This window comes from Pagrus major, chromosome 20 (genome assembly GCF_040436345.1).
Source record: "Pagrus major chromosome 20, Pma_NU_1.0".
NCBI lineage: Eukaryota > Metazoa > Chordata > Actinopteri > Spariformes > Sparidae > Pagrus > Pagrus major.
Genome location: NC_133234.1, coordinates 1668042 through 1695522, shown reverse-complemented (window position 1 = coordinate 1695522; position 27481 = coordinate 1668042). Strand labels below are relative to the sequence as shown.

Sequence of the window (27481 nt, the reverse complement as noted above, 5' to 3'; positions counted from 1 at the left end):
GGAGAGAATAGGTTAATAAAAAAAACAGTTGGCGATGACAGCAAAAATCAGGGTTTTTCCCTATCAAAGTGGTGTTTAACAAGTACCCTTATATACTCCATTTCTGAAAGTGAGATGAGAAGATTTATATATTTAATTGCAGAGCTGCAGTCAGACAACATGTTAAGGTATCTTATGGATTAATATGTGGAAAAAAGGCTACATCTGAATGTACTTTAACAATGCCTTTGCGTTACTTCTGAAGTGGCTTAATTGAAAAGACTTGGGAGTATCTACCTACAGTAAGTGAGCGTTAGACATAGAACAGCCTGCTGAATGAACACAACTTAAGTCTCCTGTCTCTGCTTTTCAAACCAGGTGAGTAATGTGGGTTATCTGATCACAAAACATTTTGAAGGACTTTTAAAAATTTCCTTGTTGTTTTGACAAAATTTGATGTTTTACTAGCTTCCGTGTGAACAATGCAACAATATTGTTCTCATTTGTCACTAAAGCTCCTTGACATATGTATCTCACTACAGTAGTTTAAGGTTTAAGTGAAATATTTTGAGGTAAAGTATGGTTAAATGAGCAAAGTTAATGGTTTGTGAAACATTATTCAAATGTTTCTCAACACTCAATCAGGTCATGTCATATCAAACTGTAAATGGGTTGTAGTGATATGTTGCCAATGTTAATCTAAGTATTGCACTGTTTATGTTTCAGTGAATTTGAGTCATAGTGCAGATTAAGACTATAATGTAACTGAAGTATTTCTGAGTAAAAGTAGACTTGTACATTCATAAGAAGTTATGAGGACAACACAACAAATCTTGTTAGAGCTGTGGAATACTTAATCACTGATCTTTGCTCACTTCATCTCAGCCTCTTTCCATCAGGTTTGCATAAACTCCAGCTTAGGAACTTCTTTTCAAAATACATAAATGTCAAATTATCAGTTGTTATTGGTATCCGACATTAGAAGCAGGTAATTATCGATTATCTGCATTGGCTGGAAAAAATCTGTATTGGCCATACCTAACTATTGTAGTTATTCTTATTTATCCATGGCCAAAAAACTAAATTGAAAGTCATCCGTTTTATAACTTCTTTTAGCTAATTTGAAGTCAAGTAATGTTTATCTAAGTGTGTCTGAGAGGGCTTTACAGCCAGCCTGGTTCCAGACCACTGAGTTGCCTTCAATATCTCTGACATTCAAATTCAATTCTCTCGAGTGGAGAAAGTGTCAACTAATTAAAGATTTTTTGGGATGGATAGAATGTCAACTTCCAACAATAGCAGGTACATCCAAGAAAAACGGCATCAGACAAATGGCCCTAAAAAACAAGGATGAGATTGATCCTGCTGTACAGGTTACTTTAAGTCAATTTACAGAAATAACTCTTAAACTGGTAAAGTCCTGCGATCTCACTTGCTAACCGTCACAATATTCCTGGGTTATTCCTGTTGTGATTGCCCTCTCCTGGTTTCTTCTGTATTTCTCAAGAGTTCTGCCAAATTTTGGCACCTTTTAACCTTTTAGTTTTAACAACCTGTTTCCGGATCTGTACAGCATGTAGTCTGCTGTGCTGCTGCGCCTCGTCCTCCGCGGTGAGTTAGAGACGAACAGAGATACGGGGAGGAGGAAGAATACTCAAACAAATTTCAGACATCCTGGAAAGAAGAATTCCTGTTCCTTATGTAAAATGTAAAAGAAAAAAAAAACATTTTGTAAAATCTGCCACTGATTTTTCTGGTGATCACAGAGTTCACACAGACGTCAATCACCATCGAGAGGTTGAAGCTCAGGGCAGTGGCGTGCACAGGTTCTTTAAGGGGCAGGGGCAAAAAGAATATAATTTCATACCAGAGATTCACGCAAGTTTACGCTAGAAGGGCGAATTAAGTATTTAACATAAAATTTATTTTGCAGGTTACTTGATATTTTGTTATTTTCATTCTTTGTTTTCTGCCTCTGGTGACTTTCAAAGTCTCTTAAACTCATTTCGTCTGGTGGAGGCCCCCCAGACCCCCACTGTAGTTTTTGAAATCCTCCCTATTTTTGAAGACTCAAGGTTGTTAGTGATCAATGTGAAAACCATTAGCTGCTCTCAGAAATTGTGCCTGTTTATTAGGCTGCTTTACAGTAAGTACAGCCCTGATCACTGGAGCTGTGATCCGAGTATCAGTGTGGAGTGGACAGTATCACTGTCAAGACTGTAAACAGTGACTTTAACTAGGTGGTGTTCCAGTATAGACAATAAAGGACTTGGCCATGTTTAATAGTTTCTATATCGAAGTGCATTACTGCAGCCTGAGCAGAAAGCATCCCTATGGTTGCCATGGTTACATGTCGCCTAATATGGGCAGCACTCAACATTGATATCAATTCAAAGCAAATATTTAATATTTTACATGGTGAACATATAGAGCCTGATATCTCTGCTTACAGACGTATGGTTCCTACCTTGCAGCATAGCAGATGTGGTGTAGTAATTAAATGGGACATTTTTAATCATATATTTCTCTGCGTCCAGTGATCCCAATTTGTCCCCAACCAGGACAGACTTTCCTGTCCCAGCGTTCCCGACCAGCATGACAGGCCGACGGTGTTCCAGGAGGCGGTCCATGAAGTAACGCACTCGAATGGTCTCTGTAGTGTGGACCAGACACGCCTGCACATAGGAAACAAACATACAGTGTTTATACATACAACAGTGTCTGTGGAAGTATCTCATCCCTTTTACTGAAAGATATACTAAAGGGTTATAGGGCTGTAACTATTGATTATTTTGATTAGCAATTAGCATGTCAAAATATTTTTTCTAATGGGCAATTAGTGATGTCGAGAAAATGTTCCAAGATCCGACCGCGACTTTTCAAAGATATTCATCTTAAAATGAAAAGCAGTAAAGCCTCATTTTGGGAAGCTGGAAGAAGAAATGTTTTACATTTTGATGCTGATTAATGATCCTGGATTTTTGAAGCCAACAGTACAGAGCACAAACACATTCTCTATAAAGATCACTTAAATTTGGTTATCAAAGAATTGTGACCAAAATATGTACTGAGTGGTCCTTTTTGCAGTTGAAACAGAAACTTGTAAGTGCTCTCTGGTGAGTAAACTAATGAATGAGGACACTGTTTCAAAATAAGCTCCGACTTCTGTATGTCAATTTAGTGCTGCTCTGTCTTCTTACTTATTAGTTTATTTAACACAATACTGACATAAACTGGTGTCTAGTTTATTTAAGGATTAGAAGCACATGGGTGTTTCTCTAGTCTCCCTGGGGTTCTGAACATAAAAGTACAATACAAACATACAATGAGAAAGTATAGATGAATGTGATATAAAAACATCAGGCAAGGTAAGAAGATGGTTAGAAATGAGACTAAATTAAGAATGAAATAATCACAGACTACCTCAGAACAAATAAACATAAAGACCGAAAGAGAAAAAAAAGCAATACTGAACTGGAACTGGTTCGTTATAATTAGTCCTTAGACAGGCTCTAAAGAGAGGTAAAGTCCCGCCCCTTTCGGTTTGCACCATGGGACCTTCTTTTTGAAAAATAATTGTACACTAGTCAATGGGAGAGACAAATAACTTAAAAAAATAGACAGTAAAATACCATTTAGTTTGATGTTAAACCACTCTGTGGACATCACCAACATACTGCAGCTGTCACCTCAGCACAGAAAATGTATTTTAAAAAATGAGTCTGGACATATTGACAACTGCTCTTATGTGGAAGGAGAAGCAGTCAGTTTTGTGAGCACAGTACTGGCTTTCCAAGGTTCAGTTATGGGTTAAACAAGACAATATTGGGGTGTGTAGTCTTTCTAATCACACACTCTCACAGTCTTACACTTGATTGGTTTTATGACAAACTAAGACTCTCAAGATGAAAACATATCCTTTTAACTGACAAATATATGTGTAAGAGCAACAAATTATTATTTGTCTCTTGCCATTCATTACCATACACATTTTTTCTGAAATAAAGTCCTATGGTGGTCCATCAGAAGAAATGTGACTTTGCCTCTCTATACATGACTTAAAGCTCCATTAATCTTTTTTTTATTTTTTTGGTGACATGGTGGCAGAACTTCAAATTAAGTGAAGAACCGCACCTGTGATAAATGATAACCTCATAAAGACTGTATGGCTAACATGCCAGCCAACCGACACGGAGCAACAGTAGCATTATTTTGCAGTGATGTTTTTAACCACATAATGACCGCCAACTTTTAAAAAACATATCCAAAAGCAAACTTTAAGTATGGCCAGAGACTATAGAGGAAAACTAGCCTCTTGGCTAATTCTGGCACATTTACAGTAATATTTAATCCCATGCACTATCCCTGAGAAAAAAATATAAACTGAATAAAATAAAATAAAATAAAATAAAATAAAAAGCTGAGTGATGTAGATAGCTCTGTATAGTTGATGAGAATTGCCAAGTGGGGTGATAATTCTCTTGATTTGTCACTGCGAGGACAACGTATTGTATACAGTACATAGTAATTTGAACCTAATGTAAAAATAGTGATCAGTGCAGCTTTAAAGTTACTCTTATCAATATTGTGTGTAATGTAATTCAAGAAAAGGTCCAGTAGATTATATCTGTGTAATTTAACCAAAAAGTAGCTTGCAGCTTGAAAACTTTAAATCAACCTGTTTTACCTGCAGTGGTGTGTCTGTATCCATCTCAAACTTGGGTACCATCTTGGACCAGGGTTCAAACTTCTTGCTCTCGGGGTCGATGTAGTAATCAAACACAGTGCCCTGGGACGGGAACTTGATGGCTTTGAACTCGGCCACCCACCACTTGCTGAACTCCACTCTGTAGTCGACCAGCTACACTCACACAGAGCACACATGCAGAGACACAGAGGGTAGGCGGGCGGTCAATACTCTAAAATGACTTCCTCTCCTCTTTTTCTCCCCATACAGTAGCTATGGATCTGTGCGTTTGATTTACTCTGGTGTGAATACAAACCATAGGACAAATAAATGGTGACAACATAGAGATACAGCCACAGCAGCTGAAGGGGAGAAAATGAGAGATGGCAGGTCTATCTTTCCATCTGTCTGATTCAGACAGTGAAGTAGCCTCATCACCTGCTGGCTGGCAGGTCCTCGCCTTCCTCCCTGCCTCCCCACCCCTTGGTACCTGGCTCCTCTATTCACTCCCAACTCTCCAGTCAATAAAACCACTTAGCATTTAAATGCATCTGTGATGGGAAAATAAAGTGGAGTACATTTGTACCGAGGGGAGAGCAGTTTTATCCCATAACTTAGATGGACGCGCTTACTGTACGCCGCTAACTGGATTGCTTAGCAACTGCTCGCCACGGCTCTTCTGCTGATTTAAATTCAGCCAGCCTGTGTGTTGTTGAGCGGGAATGGAGTCCACTTCATTTTCAGATGGAGATCTCTCCCTTTTTCAAAAACCTGCCATTTCTTCAACTGGAAATAACTTTCAAATTACTTTTCATAAATAGAGACACAGAGTTGAGTTGCATAAGAACCATCATGCTTGAATGGGCCTGAGGAATACCCATAATGCAAGTGCAAAAAAGTCTTTAAGGGAGGAGTTATAAGGAGGAAAGAAAAAAAAAAATCATTCAGCTGTTTCAGTTATGTCCCATTCTTTTTGCTCTTTATGCAACCACTTAGTAAGCGCCTCACACGCCCAGAGGCCCACGCAGTACCTGGTCTTGGAACATGCCTCCCCCAAAGGCCCAGACAGCAGCAAAGACAAAGTAGAGCTCATAAAGTTCCTTGGCACAGTCAGGCGGGGTGTTTTCTGGAGTCAGCAGACACTCCAGCAAGAAGCACAACATCTGGACCATGCTCTGTTCAGGGATGGGGATGATCTTCTTAAACCTGAGCAAAGACACACACACACATATCAGCAGATGCAAGCATTTTCATTAACTTGTTAAATTATGGTTTCACCTTATGTAATTTTGAATTAACAGATTTAACAGAAAAAATACAGCTTGTTTTGATGAAACAAAAATCAATTGTGTTTATTCCCAGAAAGCGGATGACAAATGAATCTATGAATATCTATGAGGAATTATGGTTCTGTACAGTGGTGCATTTTCTGGATCTTTGGCCTGGCAATGAGGATAAATTATTCCTCCTCTCTGTCTCCCTCCTCTGCTTCCTGTTTTTGTCGTCTGCTCCAATAGCAGTGGTGATGGAGGTGTTGGAGGAGGCTGTACAATAGAATGCAGGATGGCATCCAGTTCTTCTGAGTCAGTCCCTCGTTTGCTTAGGCCCACTTTCGCAGAGTCCCTCCCCACGTTATGTCACACCCCAATATCCTGTGTCAACTGGACATGACTGTAAGAATGTCATTATATAGTGACACAGAGCTGCTGACGAGCTGTGTTTACCTCGATCTGAGTGTGTCCAGGCAGGAGGGGAGGTACTTGTCAAACAGTATGGTCAGGTTGGCTTTCTCTGATTGGACCTCCCTCCTGTCAATCCAGCTAGACACTGGAGGATTCCAACCGAGGTCTGCTGGGTTTATGTACAGGATACCTGGAAAGAAAAACAATGAATGCAACACATGTAGTGACTACAGCACCTGCAAACATGGCTGGATTAACCTGTTACAGGTCCCCGGGGCAAACATTTGTTGTTGGGCCCCTTTTGCCCCCCTCACACCTCCTGCCTGTGTATGTGCCATGATACCTCCACTTATAATGCATAAAGCAGACTATACAATCCAGTCTTTGCGCAGATAGCAAGCCTGGCCTCAGGGTTTCTGTGCATGAGTTGGTTCGAGTCAATTTGTTAAAACAGAACTTTTTCTTTTCGGAACATATACCAGTGAGTCATTTCGCCTTATACATAATTAACTGAATTAATTTGTAGGCAGACACACAAATCCCCTCATTATGTTTAACAAGATAAGGCATACAGCCCTGCTAGCAGCTCTGTGAGGCGGTACTTAGCCTTTAGCTAAAAGAAAAACTGTAGGCCCTATATCTTTAAAATGCTAACATTCTCACAGTGACAATGCTAACATGCTGACATTTGGCATAATGGGATGTTCAGACTGTTGATGGCAATACAAATCAATTTCAATGGAAGCTGGCGATATGAAGCTAGAAACTGACACCTAACACTTGTCACCGTTTCAGGCCTCAACTTTCAATGGCAACTCTTGGCAGTTTTGTAACTTTGTTACTCATAATGTGAACATAACATAATGTTTACCATTTTTACCATCATAGTTTAGTTTAGTGACCCTGTAGGTCTGTGGCTGCTAAAGCAGTTGGTAACCCGGCCTTGCAGAAAAAGTTTGTTTTAAAATAAATCCGATAAAACCACAATATTGTGAACAAAAGAATGAGACAAAGACAGAAAAACAATGACTACCTGCTCTTGATACAGTAGCTGGCGTAGCAGTGCGAAGGTGGCTAATTTCAAACACCAGCCTCATGGTGGGGTTCAGAGGGATCCGCTCATTACTGGCCAGAGTCAGCACCTAACAGAAGCAGACAGCACATTTACACACAGTGTACATAGATATGACTAACAAAGAGTGAGTTTTGAGTTTTTTGTGCCTTTTACACACTGTTAGCCTGGATCATGTCATCTTTTAATCAGTTCTTCACAGTTCTCAACATTACAGGCACACACTGCAACAGTCATTTATTCTCTCATCCACAGAGTACAAATAGTTTACTACTCTGTCGTGTCAGTGATGAGTCAACCACGTCTTCCTTTTCATTACTGAATTATCTGAATGTTGATTGACAGTGAACAGACAGTGAAAATGTGTCATTTTCATACTGAATAAAAGACTCAGTCCACACGTACACACACAAACCCATTCAACATGCTCACACCTTGTTGTCATCCATGACTGTGTTTAGTGACTCAATCCACATTGGGTCAATGTCTCCATCCAAAACAATCCACTTCGGTCCGTTGTGAGTGACGTTGGCTAGTTCACGCATTATATTAGAGAACAGGCCTGTAGGGAAGCAGTTCACATTTTGGGCATTGGACTCATTAACATTGGTCATTAACACTTTGTACTGATCAGTGTTTCTGCACGACATGATAATCACCATCTTTCCACTCTCTGGTTGCCGGGTTGATGATGCCAAAAAGCTCGTCATTGGTCACAGCCTTTGGGTTAAGGTCCGCCCACACAGGTCTGCGCTTCATGTTCTGATAGGTCCTCTGGAGTGACCTCATCACCTGACTCTTTCCAGTGCCCGCGTTCCCGATCACAAACACGGAGTGACGCACGGCCAGCAGCTCCTCCAGCTGCACCACCTTACACACAGATACACAACCAAACATTTTATATTATGTTCTGTTTACAGCACATGAAGGACACTGACGACATGGTATAATAACAAACAGTGACCCTTTTACAGTGGCAGGGTAGATAATGTAGCATTTCATGGGCCACTGCACTGTAGCACCCAGTCTACTGTGTCTCAGTCCTAATGGTCTGCTTTATGGTGAATATAAAGTGATGCAGAATGACAGGGTAGTGTGATGCACTGCAGTGCAGCGCAGCAGCTTATTACACTGTTCACAGACTACAATAAATGACAGCAGTGGTCTTCTGGAAGGACAGATATCTGCACCCTCATTATTCTGTGTTCGCACACTTAAAAAAGGGCCACTCCACCTACTTTATGCACAAAGATCAGTTAACTTGTCATGGGGACGAGCAGTCAGTAGTTGTATAATGTCTAATAAGTAATATAAGTATTAACATAGGAAATAATCTAAAACCATTTTAACCTCAGTTCTAAATTATAAAATGTTACTATTTTTAAAATGACCATTTTGTTGTATTTATTTAAATGCAACTCCTTTCAGAGTCAAGACGAACAGGCCAGACACAGTAATGTGACTGGCTGTTGCCTTGGTCTGAATGAGCAGATGGCCAATCACATAACTGTCTCATTAGTTTCTCTGGATTGACGGACAAAGTGACAAAATCAAGTATACTCAAAAGTGAGTGTGCATACTAAATAACACTTGGTTTATGGATGTGCTGTTGTTGTTCACCATTTCCCTTCAATACAGAACAATATGAGATGGAAGAGCTGCCCACAGCCTGAAAAAACATGACAAGAAGCTGTGGATGATGATAACAGCTCCAGGAAGAAAATTAAATAAGAAATATTTGGACAAACATCTAGCTTTCTATTTGTGAAGTTTAATTAACAGTGGCATTTAAAGGTGATTGATTGATATTCTGATTGAGGTCTGCAGTCTGAGTCCTAAAACCTGCAGATAAGTTAGCATTTCTGCACTTCTCATTCCCTTGTCTCAAAGTCAATGGGTTTTTTGAATGGGGTTTCATTTGAATGGCTGATATAAGGTCTGTGGTTAACACAAGCTTTCGGGATTTTCACATCTTGTTCTACAAAATAAAATATGTCAGTTAAAACCCCACATTTGAAATAAAAAGTGTTTACATGTCATAAAAAAGGCGGTTGCTAACAAGTTTCTAAATGAGACTACAGAGGTTGTCGGGAATGTTAAACGTAGTCATGCCAAACACGGAGACTCATCTACTCATTAGTCCATCTTTACAGGCCCACTTTAGTTACAAACTATTCTAACTTTACAACTTCCAGGTTAGCCTACAAAAATAGGTCAACCCAGCACCACTCTATGTAGCACACAATGTATTGTAGCGTTTGTGGCTCAACAATGCGGGCTAGCTAGCAGAATGACGAGGACACTGTGACTGAAGTTTTAACCGGAGGACCGGGTTTTATTCCCCTTTTGTACAGGCTAACAACGGGGTTGGAGGAGTGCCCAAAACAACAAAAACTGATAGCCGAAAAACTGGCTATCTAACTATGGAGTGTAGCAGCTTCTCTTCGCAGGCTTTTCCCCCGCACTGCCTGCCTTTTTCCTCTGCTTTTCCTCTTCCTCTCTCACCCCTCCCAAATCCCAAACTGGCCTATCAAGCTGAACTAGGGACAACTCCTTCCCCCCATGAACTCCCCCTCATTCCATCCCATTACTCCTGCAGGGTCGCTACACTGCCCCCCCCCCCAATTCCTCATCCCCGAGGAAGAGCAAAGTCTTGAAAGTGACCCGGAAGGCGCCGTTCCCTCTGTGACCTCCTTAAGTCACGATCCAACAGCAGCATTACACTTGTTGTAGCTGTGTTCCTTGGCACCACAGCTCCAAAAAGGTGTCACCACCTCTCCTTGAGGCACACCCTGTCGCTGCCTCAGTGGGGTTCTCCTGCGGCGAGGCGACCTGGTTTGTGCCCTGGAAGGTGTCACAGGGAAGGCTGGGTGCTGATTTCCCCAGTATGGCGCCATCCTATCCCGGTGCAGTACAACTGTGCCACCTCTGGGAGCTAGTTTGACTCTGTACACGACTTCACCAACTCTCTCGACCACATAACAGGGCCCAACCCAGGTGCTGTCCAGCTAGGGGCAGTGGCCTTTTTCCCCTCTTAGGTCCATATACCCAGGAGAGATCCCCAGCCTGGAAGTCCTGCCTTTTGACATGCCTGTCATAACATCACTTCTGACGGACCCCCGTCTGGTGTGTGGCGAACCTGTGGGCTATTTCCAAGCGGTCCTGTAACTGTCTGGCATACTCTGGGCCAGCCATGGCATCTGGTGCATCGGGCGGTCATCCGTAGACCAACTCCGGCGGCATTCTAAGCTCCCTTCCCAACATCAACAATGCAGGAGTACAGCCAGTGGACTCTTGGACCGCACTGCAGCACGCCATGAGGATAAGGGGCAACTGCAGATCCCAGTCACCCTGATCTGGGGCAGTGGTGAGAGCTAATTGGGCGATTAAGGTCCGCATGAATCACTCCACGAGCCCGTCACTTTGCGGGTGGAGTGGAGTGGTTCTTGTCTTTCGGATACCAAGCTGGCTACACATAGCAGCGAATACTTGTGATTCAAAGTTCCGCCCTTGGTCTGAGTGGAGCTCTGAGGGTGTTCCGAAGCGACAGAACATTCCCTGCACCAAGGCTTCTGCCACGGTTGTTGCTTCTTGGTCAGGAGGGGGGTATGCCTCTGGCCACTTTGTAAAGTAGTCGGTGGCAACCAGTACATACCGGCTCCCTCTGCTGGTACGGGGAAGTGGGCCCAACACATCGACTGCCATTCATTGATGCCCCAACACGGTGCTGCTGTAAAGGTGCGTGGGACTGACCTTGGGGCCCTTTACGGGCTGTACAGGAATCGCAGCGGTGGCAGTAGTCCTCAACATCTCTCCTGCTCTGGCCCCAATAGAATGCCTGCCTCAGCCTCTTTAAGGTCTTTGTGACCCCAAAGTGACCTACTCCGGGGGACCCATGATGTGCCTCCAGCACTTCGCCCTGGAGGTCCTTTGGCACGACCACCTGCCAGCGTGGTTCTCCAGTGGCCGGCTCACGCCAGCACCTTTTTAGGACTCCTTCCTGCAGCTCCAACCGAGGCCATTGAGACCACAGACCTCTGACTGTGGCCAACTGTGCCACCACATCTTCCCAGGGAGGCCGGCCATCTGCTTCCAGCCACCCCATGACCATTTTAAGGTCAGAGTCTTCAGATTGCAGCTCACCCCACCCCCTGACATCATTGGGTAATATGGCTCGACAGATCACCTCTCCTGTCTGTAGGTTAGCTGACTCCTGTTCTTCAGCCCGGTTGCAGTGTTGACAGCCTGGGGCACATGGTTGACAGGAGAGGCTGTCTGCATTTGTGTGACTCTCACCGGCTCTGTGCTGTATGGTAAACTGAAAGGCTTGGAGCTGTTCAATCCATCTAGCAACTTGTCCTTCCGGCTCTTTGAAGGACATTAACTATTTCAAAGCAGCATGATCAGTGCGGATTGTAAATGGGAGGCCGCGGAGAATGTGCTTGAAATGGTTCACTGCATCGATCACTGCCAAAAGTTCCCTGCGAGTGACACAATAGTTCTTCTCCGACTTATCCAGGGTAGAACTGTGGTAAGCAACAACCTGTTCCCCGTCGGGGGTCAGCTGTGATAGCACTGCGCCAAGGCCTGAGTTGCTAGAGTGTCCAGGATAAACGGCAACTCCGTGATAAACGGCAACTCCGTGTTAGGTGCAACTAGCACCGGGCCCCTACATAAGGCCTGTTTCAGCTCGTGGAAGGCAGCGTTCTGTTGTGGTCCCCACTCGTAGGGTGTGTCTTTGTGCAGTAAGTTGAACATGGGGGCAGCTACAGTGGAGAAGCCAGCCACAAAGCGCCTTTAATAGGATGCCAGTCCTAGGAAGGATCTCAGCTGGTGGATGTTGGTGGGAGTAGGCCAGTCCCTAACAGCTGCTACCTTGTCTGCTTCCGTCATGATGCCAGCTCCACTGATCCTGTGCCCCAAGAAGGAGACTTCCTGCCGCAGAAAGCTGCACTTCCCCGGGTGAAGCTTCAGGCCTGCGCACCTTATCCGCTCCAGTACCTCTGCCAGGCTCTCAAAGGTTGAGTCAAAACATTGCCCATGGACAAGGAGATCATCCAGGTAGACGAGGTAGCGCTCTGGGGGCATATCCACAAGGACCTTTTCCATCAACCTTTCGAATGTAGCAGGAGCATTGCATAGCGTTGAACTGCCACAAGCCACGTCTGGTGGTGAAGGCAGTGTTGGCTTTGTCTTCTGGGGCCATGGCCACCTGCCAGTACCCACTCTGGAGGTCTAATGAGGAGAACCATGCTGAACCAGCCACGTAATCCAGAGACTTGTCTATCTGGGCAGTGGGTAGGAGTCCTTCACAGTTTTGTCATTCAATGGCCGGTAGTCAACGCAGAATCTCGGGCTCCCGTCTTTCTTTGGAGCCATTACGACTGGTGACACCCATGGACTTTCTGACGGCTCAATAATGCCACCATCCCTCATCTCCTCTATCATCTGGTCAGCAGCAGCTTGGCGGGCTTTGGGCAATCATCTCGGCCGCTGGCGGATTGGCTGTGCATCCCCTGTATTGATGTAGTGCTGAACCAAATGTGTTCGTACGTCGTTGGGGCCAGTGGCAAAACTATGTTGATACTCATAGAGGAGGTTCCATAGCCTATCCTGCTGTTCAGAGTTAAGGCCTTCGCAAGTCTTCTCCCAAATGTCTCGGACAGTTGTAGTGGCTGCTGACTCTTCCGCAGAGATGGGGACCACACATGCAGTCTGTATGACTGCAGGGGGTGGTGATTGGGTGTGTGGATCTAGTCCTGGGGTTATGGGGTCGTTGTCGGACAGCGGAAGAGGGCTTTCTGCAAAAGGGGCTTCCCATTGTGGAGGACCAGGAGAACATGGTAGGTCCCTCTCTGCATCACTGTTCCCATCTCCCCTGTCAGTCATTTCTGAAGTGTGAGGATCATGAAGGAAGGAGATGGACGTCCCGTCCCTGAACGTTACGGTGTGCGCCCTGAAGACTAGCGTCACCCCTGCTGCACACAGAAAGTCCATTCCAAGTAAACAGCTCTCTTTTACTTCAACAATCCAGACGGATTGGCAGGCTGAGTAAGTCACTATTTCAATCTGAACCTCCCACCTCCCCAGCATCGGAGCTTTCCCTCAAGTAACTGTGGTGAGTGGTACATCGGTGGCTTGGAATTGGGTTCCAGTGGGCAGGAGGTCTGGGTAAAGGAGTGACGCAGTCGAACCAGTATCTAGCAGGGCTTGGGTCCATTGGCCATTAAACAACACAGGTACTCTACAGCAGTCAGTGGTGAGTGCGTCAGGGGTGAGAAGAGCATGGTTGACAGGAAGGTGGAACGCTTTTACAACAGGTTGTGGGTCATTGTCTGTGGCGAGGGAAAGGTGGCTCGGGTCGCTCCCCTCTACACCGAGCCTTGAGCATTTCCCGGCTCTGGCGCCTGCAGGGCAGAATCAGGCACTGTACAAAGGCACCATGTATGACCTCTCTGGTGACATCTCCAGCAGGCTGGGTTCTGTCTGTCCTCCAGTGACATTGCTCTGTGTTCTGAGCCTGTGGAGGACAACGTAGGTCCAGGAGGCTGAAGGGCCTGGTTCCTAGGCCGTATAGAGGCCTGTCTGGGTTGGTAGTCCAAGCCTTCTGTGAGGATGTCTTCTACTGCCAATGCTTTCTCTAGTGCTGCCTCCAAGTTCTGTGGGTCAGCTAGCCGGACTTGCTGGCGTAAGGGGAGGGGCAGTAGGCCGCGAATGAAGGCTTCCTTAGTTAATACCAAGCGTGTTCTATCGTCAAACGCCCCTAACTTCTCCCCGGGTTTCCTCACTCTCTCGTTGAACCTCTGCCGCATCACAACTGCAGGGGTGGTGCTTCCAAACCGCCTCTCTAGGGCCCTAAATATAGCTTGTGGATTTTCTAGGTTGGCTGTTGTCACATCCAACAGTACCCTTCTTGCCTCCCCGTCCAACGCTGAGACTAATTGAACAGCCCTTTCAGCTGGGGGCCAGCCATTGGCTGCTGCTAGGAGCTCAAACTGGGCACAATAGGTTTCCCAAGAGGTGAGGCCATCATAACGCCCCACTTTTATGTGGCTGCCCCTGGGGACAGGGTCTGGCACCAGGTCCTCTTGTTTGTTAGCAACAGCAGCCATGGAACTAACAGGGGTTACAATGGGGGACCTACACCTGTCAAGCCTAACATTAGCATCAGCATGGCTCTCTGTTTCTTGTGGTTTATTAACACAGCCTTGTGGTTCTTCTCACATCGTGGACATTATGCTGCCTCTAGAGCTCTTCAGAAAATTTCCAAAAGCACGCTCCATTGCAATGCTCATTCTCTGCATAAATTCATCTTCTATTTTAGCTGTAATGTCTTTTTGCAACTCTGGGAAAGAGCTTGGTTGGCCAACAACTCTACTTTGAGGATTTGTCAGGGCGGTGACGTCATCGTCGTCTGATTGGTCGAGGTACATTTTGGGTGCGTGTACATTGTTCACCTCTGTTTTACCGGAGCATGGCCAGGGAGTTACGGCAAATTGGAAGGGGCTTTTTTCAACAGCGTCGGGGACGTCGATCAGCAATGTGGCCAGTGGTGAGTGAGACTGCTTTTCTTTTCTCCTTACATCTCAGCTGGCCTCTGTTGGCTTTATCCTCGGTGTTTCAGGCGGGGTGTATGGGTTGAAGAGGTCGGACTTTCCGGTTCGTTCAGCCATCTCGTCCCGCGGTGTTAGCTATCGGTCATAGCCCGCGTATGTGTGGGAAATGGAGCCATGGCGATCCCACTTCTGACACCAGTGTAGCGTTTGCGGCCCAACAATGCGGGATAGCTAGCAGAATGACGAGGACACTGTGACTGAAGTTTTAACCGGAGGACCGGGTTTTATTCCCCTTTTGTACAGGCTAACAACGGGGTTGGAGGAGTGCCCAAAACAACAAAAGCTGATAGCCGAAAAACTGGCTAGTTATCTAACTATGGAGTGTAGCAGCTTCTCTTCGCAGGCTTTTCCCCCGCACTGCCTGCCCTTTTCCTCTGCTTTTCCTCTTCCTCTCTCACCCCTCCCAAATCCCAAACTGGCCTATCAAGCTGAACTAGGGGCAACTCCTTCCCCCCATGAACTCCCCCTCATTCCATCCCATTACTCCTGCAGGGTCGCTACAGTATCTTTGTTTATATGAAATGGACTGACTGCAAAAACTGTTATGTAGATATACTGTATAGTGCAGTACAGAGTATAAAGCGTAAAGTATATACTGTGGGTAACAGATCAGACGTCTGCACAGAGCTGAAAAGATACTGAAAGACAACACCCACCCAGTCACAGTCTGTTCACTCTGCTGCCATCTGACAACAGATACAGAAGTATCTGCTGCTGTACCACCAGACTACAGAGCAGCTTCACTCCTCAGACTGTGAGACCCCTGAACTCATCCTCAACACTCCACTATAAAAAGCCAATTGTGATTTTTAATACATTTTTTTGTCATATTTTTCTGTGGGTTTAGCTGAGGGAACTACAACTGGAGTTTCATTATATGATGTATAGAAAACTGTCATTGTGAAATAAAGTAATCAGTTATTTGCAAAAATAATATAATATATTTTGGTTCTGTTTATTCATATTACTCATTATTTATTCAACATTTAACTCTATAAATGCATAACGGAAAACCTGTGTTACAACATAAAAGATATGAGCAGGTCATGTCTCTTTGTTTTAATTTCTTTTAAAACAATTAATCGGTTGGTTGTCGACTATTAAATTAACCGCCAAATATTTTAATAATCATTTAATTGGTTTGAGTAATTTTTTAAGAAAAGAAAAGTTAAAATTCTGATTCCTTAAATGTGAATATTTTCTGGTTTCTTTCCTCCTCTATGAGAGTAAACTGAAAATCTTTGGGTTGTGGACAAAATAAGACATTTGAGGACGTCATCTTGGGCTTTGGGAAACACTGAAATTGACATTTTTTACCATTTTCTGTTCTGTTAATTGACAGTTGCAGCCCTATTTAACTAATTAAAGTGGTTAAAAACACTAAACTGAGCATTCATCTGACAATTTAAAGAGGGGAGGAGCTGAATTATAACCTTTGAATGATTCAGAATATCAATCAAAATTCCCCAAACCTTAAGCTCTACAATATTTTGTATCTAATTTCTCAATAAATTGTACTTTTCCAGTTAATTATGCTGTGGGGAGTGGTCGTTTTCCATCTTCTAGTGACATGCTTCAATCGTTGTCAGTAGGTTTCCCAGTCTGAGTGTCAATCCAATGGTTCCGAAAAAATCGTTGAACTGATTCACCTGTACCAAAATTTAAAGAACTACAGTTTTTTTTTCCAGTACTGAAGCTGTACTATGCTTCTCAAAATCTAGTCACAACTTTTGGGTCAAAAAATATTTCATGTTCGGCGGTACCCCTGGAAAGTCAAATGAACACACTCTTTTTGAATTTTCCTTGACTTGCTGTGTAACATTTTGTCACTTCAGGCATGTGAGGTGACACCACAGAGTGAGTAACAGAATAACAGAGGAAAAAAAGGGGAGAAAGAGATTTCCTCCCCACTTCCACTCACACATACAGATGCCAAGCTGAATCAATGCCATCGACCGGGCTCCTCGCGGCTCCTACTCACCATCCATTCAGCCGGAGTGCAGGCGGCCTAACAGTCTCAAAGGCCCCGGCTGATTACTGCTTTGATGCCAGGAGGACTAATGCTAGCACAGGCTAACGCTAAAGGTATGCAATCTCCCTCACCTCGTCTGCTCCCCCTCCTCTTTGTCTGAAATCAAAAGGTTGGTCACTCAAACAAAGACAGTAAAAGTTCAGGCTCTGGGGGTGGATGGTTGTTATTGACCGCTCCTCTATTCTCCCTCTGTGTCTCTCTCTCTCTCTCTCTCACTGTGTCTCTCCTCTTCTTTGTTTATTTCTGTGACTGTCTCTCACAATGTCAGGGTTAAGTGGCATGGTGCAGCGCCAGCCTCCATTGATGGAGTGTTATTATGTGGTTCCCGTGTCTATTTGACCTGGGGCAGATTGCACTTATTTCCCCTGGTCCTGCGTTCATCTGTCTCTGACATATACCACCTTCTATTGTGCATGTGTGAGTGTGTGCGTGAGTGTCTGTATGTAACATAATGACTAGAATTAGGTCAGCAGCTCAGGCACCTGAACTCTCATCGCAGCCAAACGTCGGCTTTCTGTAATATTTGCCCGATTCATCCCCATGCTGCAGACTTGTCTGACACTAATGTGTATTTCCCAGTGGAACATTATGACGGGAGGTAAATAGCTTTTGGAAAGAACTAAGATAAATCTAAATGAAAGTGCTACAACTGTAATATCTGTCTCAATTGTTCAAGATGAAACCCCCATTTGGGGACTTCGCAGAGAACTTGTTATTGAGTTTGCTTTCATCCTCGGCTTAGCAACACTTGTGACACTTACATTTTGTGAGCTGTAATCAAAACAGAATCAAGCATGTCAGGGGGCTTTCCAAGGAATCTTGTTAACGCACCTTGAGTACAAAATTGTCCTCGGCCTGTAACTTCAAGTCCAGAATGGACTCCTTCACGTGCTTCTCAAAGTCCAGGTCTCTCTTCCTGGGGACGTCCAGAGCGGGAAACAGGTCTCCGATCAGCCCCATGAACACGGGCATGTCGTCGGTCACGATCTTGGGGATGTTGAAGTCTCTCAGAGCACGCATTAGCACCTGGTCCTCCTCTCGCCCGGGGTCTCCCCTCTTCAGAGATCCGGCCACAACCAAGACTGACTTGATGGCTCGGAGGCCCCAGTCATAGTGGTCCTTGAAGACCAGTGAGACATCAGTACGCAGACGAAAACACACAGGCTACTAGTCTCACAGCAGATAATGTTGGCTTTTGCTGTTCTAATAACCTTCATTGGCTGCCAGTTAAATTTCTGATAGATTTAAGATTCTTTTCATACTTTTGAAGGTGCAGTTTGTAAGAATTGGTGTCTGGTTGAATTCATACTCAAAACATATAGGGGGCGACATATCAACAGAATAACTGCTAACCGCTGCTAACTGAAGCTGAACGGTGTTGTTTACCATGCTAGCACAGGAGCTTTGGACCACGACAGGTCACGGCTAGCTGGATAAGATGATAACTAGCATGAAACAGATGTCATAACATACAGTCTGTTGATAGTTTAAGTTATTTTTTGAATAATTCTTACATATTGCACCTTTAAGGCCCAACATGGTCTGACCCCCGCTTATGTTACAAGCTACTGACTCCCTGTGCTTCAAGTTGTAACCTGAGAACCTCCATTGTACCATCGCTAGCTGTTCCTAGGTTCAGACTGGTGACTTCTACTGCCATGAAACTTATTACAGCATTATTTCAGATCCCTGCAGATTGTGATAGCATGAATATATATCACTGTACTCTCATCGCATGCTCTGGTGTCTGCCCACTGAAAAGGAAAAACAGCAGAGTCGTTCTGCACAGGACCAGCGGCAGAACTTGGAGAGTGTAATATTAAATCCACAATTATGAACCACTTGTTTAAATCAGTAATTCTCTGAATCAGCCCTTGTGAATATAGCTTAGAGAAGCAGTCTCTTCATTATCTTTTGACTCCATTGGCACTAAGTTGCTAATGTTTGAAAACTTGTGATGAAACTCTGGCAAACAACTGTGAAGCAGCTAAAAAGTGTAATTAAGGTGATATTTAAAAATGTCTGAAGAACCAGGGCTTCATAAAACAGCCATAAAAAGGACATAGTGTGCTCTGACACTTAAATGGGCCTGTGGTCATGGGAAATTCATCCAGAACTGAGGGCTCATTAAATCGCTTACCTCAGTCGAGGAGCTGCACTGTAACTATTAGTCAGCACTGTGAGCGATTTTATTGCTTTTTTTAAATATTAAAATAATGGCAAGACGTGTAAAACAGGACTAAAAAAGGATTAAAGAAAAAACTGAGATGGAATAACATCCAAACTCCCTGCAGCTTTTTATTCATATGCATGTAAGACTTCACCCAGACAGTTAAGTCAGCTCTTGTGTGGTGCCTCAGAGTCATTCTTTTATCAAAAGCCTCAAATATGAAATGAACATTGTGTCAGTTGTTCAGCTTTGAAGTGGAAATGGTCCTTTTTTATAGTCATAAAAGATGTGTAAGAAAGCAAATAGTACCTGTTTGGACAACAGCTCTTTACACAGAGTGTAGAGGGTGATAAACTTCCTAGCGAGCACCCGAGCGTTGAGGAAGCCCTCGGCCACCAGCATGATTTCACAGATCAGCTCGAAGTCTGGCACCACCATGGCACATGGTCTGCAGAGAAATGGACATTTGGCATTAAAGGAGAAGTTCACCCAAAATTGAAAATTCAGTCATTATCTACTCAGCTAAGTGCTGATAAGAAGTTGGGTGAAGTTTCGTAGTACACAGAACATTTCTGGAGCTTCACAACAAAACAGCGTTGCAGCATTTTTCCTGAACAACTGAAGTAGATGGGGACTTGTTTTAAAACAGAAAAAACAACAAAAAAAGCAAGCTACATACAGCTCGTTGTGTAATCCAAGTCAACAGAAGCCATCACCAGAAGAAGGGTGAACTGTTCCATTTAAAAAGGAGCTTATTGTAATCACCCAACTTCCGTGGACATTTCACTGAATTTTGAGGAAGTACATGCAGCAAACAGAAGAGCAATGTAAGCTTCGATACAAGTCACAGTTAATCAAAATTAAAATAACCTCTTCCATATGTTCGCCAAGTGTTTTTAGCTCTCCTCCTTTAAGGGAGTAAGTACTCACCACTATCGCGCTCTCCTTCTCTCTCAATAAAGATAAACAGAATTCTGTTTGTGGGGCTCACTGAACTGAAAAATCACATTGAAACATCCCTGTCCATCCTACTGATATAGAAATACACAGACCTCATAGTCAACTGTTCTCACAGAACTGCGTTATACCAATCAGCTAGAACATTAAAACCACTGACATGTAAAGTGAATAACAATGATCATCTTGTTGCAATGCAAATGTTCTGCTGGAAAACCTTGGGTCCTGGCATTTAGGTAGATGCCACTTGACACGCACCACCCGCTCAAACACTGATGCAGACCAAGTGCACACCCTCATGGCAACGGCACTCCCCGGTGTCAGTGGTCCTCCAGCAGGACAGTGGGCTCCGCATTATTACAAAAACTGCTCACAAATGGCCTGAGGAATGTGACAAACAGCTGAAGGCATTGACCAACACTTCAAATTGCCCAGTTCCCAATCTAATTAAGCATCCATGGGATGTGCCAGAAAAAGTCCAATCCATGGAGGCCGCCTCTTGCAACCCACAGAACTCAAAGGATCTGCCGCCAACTCTCTGGTGTCAGACCACAGAACACCCCCAGATGTCCTGTGTCCATGCCTTGACAGGTCGGAGCCAAGTCCTATCCAAGGTGGGCCCTTCATGGACCGGACTAGTTCAGCAATGTCTCATAGATTCTCGATAGGACTGAGATCTGAGAGTTTGGAGGCCTTGAGCTCTTTGTCACGTTCCTCAGGTCATTCCTGAGCAGTTTATGCAATGTTGCAACAAGCGTTGTCCAGCTGGGGGGGGCACTGCTATCAGGAAGCACTGGTGCCACGAGGGCAGGGTACCTGGTCTGCAATGGTGCTTGGGTGGGTGGTGTGTGTCAAGTGGCTTCTATATGAATGCCAGGACCCAAGGTTTCTCCAGAAGAACATTTGATTGTAACAAGATGATCATTTTTATTGACTTCACCTGTCAGTTTTAATGTTATGGCTGATTGGTGAATATTATCCCTACATCTCCATTTATGTGATATGTGTGAACTGATCCTTTAATAGATTGAAACGATTTTATGCACCATGGTTGGAAAACTTGGATTGTTAGATTGAATAATGGAATTTGGTGTTTTGGTGTTTCTGCCCAACAATACTGCCATGTCAACATGTATGTATGGGTTCAATTTTAATATCCAGCTATTTCTCTATCTACTTAAAGGGGAATTGCCGTTTTTTACAACCTGGACCTTATTTCTAGCATAAAATACGATCATTTACTCACCCAGATAACTTTGGTGTCATTTGGAGTCGTTCGGACGAAATTAGATCCAGTGGAGCGCTGCGTATATCCATATAATGCGAGTGACATCCATCCAGGTCAGAGGTTAGTAGGTCAACCTACAGACCCCAGATGTTGATAACAGGCAACCCCGGACTAAGAGGGGAATAGCACTAGCGTATCATAACAAAATATTGGTGAAATGAACTAGTTTCGCGGCAGATAGAGGTTATATAGAGGCTGTGCTTCGGTGCCCCAATCACTCGCATTTTATGGATATACGCGGCGCTCCACTGGATCTAATTTCGTCCGAACGACTCCAAATGACACCAAAGTTATCTGGGTGAGTAAATGATCGTATTTTATGCTAGAAATAAGGTCCAGGTTGTAAAAAACGGCAATTCCCCTTTAACTTGTTGAGGGTTGAAAAAAAGTTTTGGTGGAAAAGATGATTTTTAGTTATAATTTATAAAGTTGCATGACTAAGAAAGTGCAGCCTGCGTGACTTATGATGATCCATTGGCCCACCTGAACAGAGCCTTGAGGTTCTCTGGAAGCTCCGTCCTGCCAGCGTAGCCTGGATTCATGGTGATGAAGATGCCAACAGATGGGCAAAGATTCACCTCCTCTCCCATGAAGTTGAACCTCTGCTTCTTATCTCGTATGGCATCCTGGATGCTTTTGACCTACACATACAGAGGTCAAAAACACAATACAGAGCAAAATTAATTCCCACTCTTCATGCTGGGCACCTTTATTCCTTTTGGTACCGCCCAAGATACATCCAATAACACCCAGAATTAAAGATATAATATGCAATATTTCTGCATTTAAATGTCTAAAAACGACTAGACCTTCGTGATATATTTTGTTCAGTAGTGTACTTACATTATCCCAAATGTTTCCAACAATGTTCAAACCCAGAGAAATTCTAATTTCATTCGAGGTAAGAGTATGTTTCATTTGGTCGCCTGTCGCTTTAAAGTGATAGTTGGGGTCTTTTGATGTGGGGTTGTATGAGTACTTATCGCTAATCAGTGTGTTACCTACAGTAGCGCCAACAGGCAGCAGGGCTTTGTACTGCTGAAACCGTACCAGCAACAAGACGTTTATTACAACATACAACTGTATGTATGTTTGTTTGTATAGTGTGTATGTATGTATGTACACTGTGTTTTGATGTGTGTACTTTTATGTATGTGAAGCACTCTAGATGATCAAGTCAGTATGATTAATCCTCTGAGGACCACGTTAACCATCCCTAAAGTCTCAAACATTACCCAGTCCTGTTCAGTCACCGTTTATGAACACTCCCGAAAGACGCTTCCAACTAGTAAAATGGGAAGTAGCCTGAGAAAGTTTGGTATCACTCATTAGCATATAATTAATGTCACTAAGCACATACCAGAGTCAATTTGTAACAGCCTGTCAAATTGTTATGCGATATGCACCTTTTTTTTTCAGGGACACAGTTTCATCAATAATATGAGCATGTTATCAGCCAGGGTTTACTGGATGGATGAACTGCCAAGGTTCCGTTTGTCTACATTATGATGGAATGAGATATCAGAAATGAACTTTTTGTGTGTGTGCATATGTGTATTTGTGTGTGTCTTGGCCTAAAACTCTGAATCCCAGCCTGTAAGAGGCTTTATGAATTTAACATGCGTGTGGTAAAAGAGCGTAGCGAGTCGACAGCTGGAAAGAGGAGGAACATCTCTTCATGGATGAGTACTCGGCTACAGATCACTCAGTCATACTAACACAACAGGGAGAGGAGGGGAAAAAAATGCAAAAACAAACAGTGCAGCTGCAGCACACAAAAAGAAGAACAAAAGTTTTCATGAGAACATCAGTGGGCTTGTGTTTTTATGTGAAATGACAGCAAAGCACCACTGCTATCCGTCAGGGACACCAAGGGAAGTAAAACACTAAAAACAGCATTTTTAAAAAGCTCAAGAACAGACACAGTTCTGAAAGGTGTGATCCGGTGGGGTCTGGCTACACTCTTTGCTGTCTCTTTGAATGTACAGACTGGAGCTAGCGACATCAATGTATTCACAGTCCAGGCCTGTGTTTGCTGTAACAGAGGCAGAACTTCACCAATTTATCTCCATGTTGTTATGTTTAGCAGCCTTCTGTTTGTCCCTGCTTTATTTAATGTAGAACTGGTCCCGCCACCTGTGTTAGCAGACCCGACCGGCAGCCGAGTATGTCGCCGTGCTATGCTAGCTGCTCCCTCTTTAAGAGGATGGATTAGGTGTGTGTGCCTTGGTGAGAGATGGCTCGGCGTTGGCTCCACTGAAGCAGGCTGAGTGCTGGAGCAAGCTGCCAGCTGTCACAGCAGGAGTTTGACGCTCCTCTGTTCTCAAGGTCTACTTCTCCACATATAAGCCACCATGATTTATTATTCATTACGCCACGCACAACCTATTCATTCTTTTGGCACTTTGAAATTCTCTAAGTGCTGTAGATTTCCACAGCTTACGGAAGAGGGCTGCTTGACTTTCATTGTTGCTTAAAAGAGACAAGAGGAAGGGCAGAGGAGGGAGTGTTAAGTCTAGCAATGAATAATGATCCTTTGAGGAGCTCTATCTCCATTATCATCATGATCATGATCAGCGTCCTTATCAACTGTATACATTTTGCTGTGACAGTTTTGCACATGCATAAAGATAGTGTCTGGGGCAACGGCATGCAGGATTTGAACACAGCAGAGGGACTACAGAAACCAGAGAGAGAGGCTCTGTTTGATCCGGGATAACAGAATGCAAGATAGCAGAAAAGCTAGCATCAGCTGAAACATGCAGAATCTGGCGGATTTCTCAAAAGACTTCAGTAATCAAAGAGCTAGCTACTGTAGGTCGCCCAGAGTATACACCGTTCAGTGTGTAGAGAATAGAAAGTTTTTTCAACGTGTCACTACGCATGAAGCGAAGACAGAAGAAGAAGTCTGAATGATCTAGTTCATCCAGAGAGCTCCAAGATCTCAGATTACACTGAGGTCATTATTTAACTTAAACCTGCAATAATGATTTTTCAGACAATTGTGGCAGTGCAACGCCATACAGTATATCACCTTATAAAGATTATATGACCGAAGTGTGAGCAAACAGTATTCAAAAATATCTGGCTCTTTAGCTGCTATATGCGCCGCTATGTTCACCAGCTAGCTGCTAACTTTGTCTACAGTTTGCTGCGGGGCAGGTAGTGAGATATTTGATGTGACCTGAGATTTCTTCCTCCACCCCCAAAACAATGGCAGGTGATTTTTGTCCAAGTTCAAGGTCCCTTTATGCTACACACAAAAAAAAAAATACAGTAAACACAGTCTCTGTGTCTGACACTGTATCCATATTTCCCTTATTAGATCCATGGATAGGTATCAGGGATGTTCCGGGTGGTTTTAATCGCCCACTGCAGAACCTCCCTTTCCTAGGCCATGCACGTCCCAAGCCAGTTTGTAATATATCCAGGCAGAATGTGCTCTATTGCTCCTCTGTAGAAGTTGACAAGAACTTTGCAAGGGAATTCATTCTTCTCAAGTTTCCTTAAGATACACAGCTGTTTCTGAGCTTTCTTTACAAAGGTGTGATGTCCATGACAGGTTCTGTGTGATGTTGATTCCCAGGAACCTAAAACTGTTCACCTGCTCCATCTTAGCTCCATTGATGCAGAAAGGTCTGTGTGTGTCTTTGTCTCTTTTTTTTTCTAAATCAACGATCAGCGTCTTGGTTGAGCAAGAATTGAACAGAATTAGAAAATTCCATTAAAAACATAAACAGCAATGTGTTCTTTCAGAAACTGTTTTTGACAGTCTGGATAACCTGTCAACAGTCTGGACTACTTTGCAGTAGTAATAAATGAAAAACACTACAGAGTGGTTTTCTGTCCAAATGGGCTAATTATTATCTGATTGAGCATGAAAACTAATTTTGTCTTGTCTTGTGATAATTGTGCTCCATTTTTTCACCATTTGTCCAGTTTTAACCAATATACAGTCACTGAGTCAGCTCAACACATAATACCTGATAGCTGATGATAAAAAAAGTGTTTCAGCTAATTGCAGAGACTGAAGCTTTTTAAGTCAGTTCTAGTTTTGTAACTATAGTCTCATCTGTGTCTGTTTAATGTTACATTATTCAAAAGAGGTAAAATATTCATTATTGTGACCATGGGCTTGTGTTCCCCTAAACTTCTACAAATGATTTAGATGCCCAGAGGCACAAACACTTGATTTTTTTCTTGCATTCAGCTAAATAATATAACAGATACCACAAGGTCATCCTAGTGGCTATTACTGATAATTATTACATTGTTGTTCAGTTGAAATGATAACTGTTCTCTGGATACAGGTATATTTGCAACCAAGCTGTGTGCGCGCGCACATGTGTGTGGTCTTGTTTCCTGCATTTGTGGAGGCCCATAACTGGGAGCTCACTGCCAGGGCAAGGACTTAAGAGCAAGGTTAGGGTTAGACAGGCAGCGGTGAGGGTTAGGGTATGAAAACAAGGATGTGTGTTTGTATTACTGATGTTGTGGGGGTATATATCTGTTTACACAGTCACATTGTGGGGTCCCGCCTTCCTTATGGGGACAAAACGCAAATCCCTGCAAGGAAAATCATTAAATTTGACTTGCTTTAAGGTTAGGGTAAGGCTTAGGGTTATTCAAGTAGTGGTCATGGTGACGGTTAGGGTAAGTCTCCAGGAAATTAATTTAAGTCAATGTAATATCACTTTATGTGATGGAAACGCGACTGTGTACGATATTAAAACTATATAAAACAAAAAAGGGCCTATTTTTATGTCCAGAGGCCAAGTTAGAGGTTCTGATTAACTATGTGGTGTCTGAATGGAAAGTTTATAACTTCATGGAGACCAGTAATGACCAAATACAAATAGTTTGTTAGTTTTTCGCATTTGCAAATAATTTGTACTCAGAGCAAAAACACTGAGCAAATACTAATTTACCAAAATTATTGTAGCACGTCCTTTGAGACCTAGGAGTCTGTTCATTCAGAGCTGCTGTTATTAGTGCTGAAAGACGTGAGCATCGTGACCATCTCCACAGGCAAGCAATGGATGCAGTTTTCCATCCTCAACTCTCAAATCAGATCAGAGGAGGCTCCAATTATGAAGAAGCTCTGCGGTGCAAAGGTGCCAGCCTTGGTGGATTAGTCTTATAGCTGAAGCAATTTGCTCTTGCAATCGGTGATGAAGAGGCTATTTACTTCTGCTGTGCTGTTTTCAAGGGCTTATTTTCACCACAATTTAATTTGGATAGATCACCTTCTTAAATAAGATGAAAACTCACATTTAGCTCCACCTGCCTGGGGTGAAAATACACAAAAGCTGCCCTCACAATGAAGTCTCGACCTGGGTGGGATTCTGGGAGCACCTGAGGCAGAGGAACTGGACCTGTTCTTACCTGCACAGCCACCACAGACAGCACCTCCACTGAGATCCTGTTAAATTCGTCAAAGCAGCCCCATGCCCCCGTCTGAGCCAGGCCTTTGTAGATGTTCCCGCAGGACTGGTGGACAAAGAGAGACAGATATTCAGATGGACACAGCGGGACAGGAAGTCAGTCAGGTGGGCTCACAGGTGGAGACCCTGTCTGACTGACTGATAGGGCATGTGGTGAGGCAGACACAGACATATCTCCAATTAAACAGAAGATATATGGAAAAAACATTCATTACCACGGAGCAGCACCACAGCAGTGTGAGAGTAGGCGAGTAATAACAGGATGATACATAAACAAGGCCTCACACCAATAAAACACGGCGATGATGGCAAAAAGAGAGGTTAAAATGTCTACCACCCACATTTTAGTTTTCCCAACACCAACTTGAGAGCAGGTGAGCGGCCCTCCAGAGAGCAGCTGGACCAGGATGAAGCAGGCAGCTGACTTTTCTCTCCAATTACAGGGCAGAGGAAACGTTCTCTGACGCAAACCGGAGCTGACTGGAGGATTGATTCAACGTGTGTGTGTGTGTGTGTGTGTGTGTGTGTGTGTGTGTGAGTGTGACTGAATATGA

At 43.7% G+C, this 27481-nt stretch overlaps 1 protein-coding gene across 3 annotated transcripts in view; it reads right to left on the bottom strand.

The window, feature by feature from the left end:
- The window catches only part of dnah9 (dynein, axonemal, heavy chain 9), a 174669-nt gene that overhangs the window by 103640 nt on the left and 43548 nt on the right, over positions 1–27481 (bottom strand). The window contains exons 26-36 of one of the 3 annotated variants that reach the window (XM_073489481.1): positions 26869–26973; positions 21967–22124; positions 19548–19686; positions 17900–18187; positions 8080–8290; positions 7855–7982; positions 7382–7490; positions 6391–6538; positions 5698–5872; positions 4667–4840; positions 2447–2654 (exon numbers count right to left, since the gene is read on the bottom strand). In XM_073489481.1, the coding sequence (XP_073345582.1) occupies positions 2447–2654; positions 4667–4840; positions 5698–5872; positions 6391–6538; positions 7382–7490; positions 7855–7982; positions 8080–8290; positions 17900–18187; positions 19548–19686; positions 21967–22124; positions 26869–26973 (1843 nt within the window). Of the gene's footprint in view, positions 1–2446; positions 2655–4666; positions 4841–5697; positions 5873–6390; positions 6539–7381; positions 7491–7854; positions 7983–8079; positions 8291–16957; positions 16998–17017; positions 17095–17899; positions 18188–19547; positions 19687–21966; positions 22125–26868; positions 26974–27481 lie in introns of those variants that run through there. The other 2 variants (XM_073489483.1, XM_073489484.1) reach the window with 2 other exon arrangements.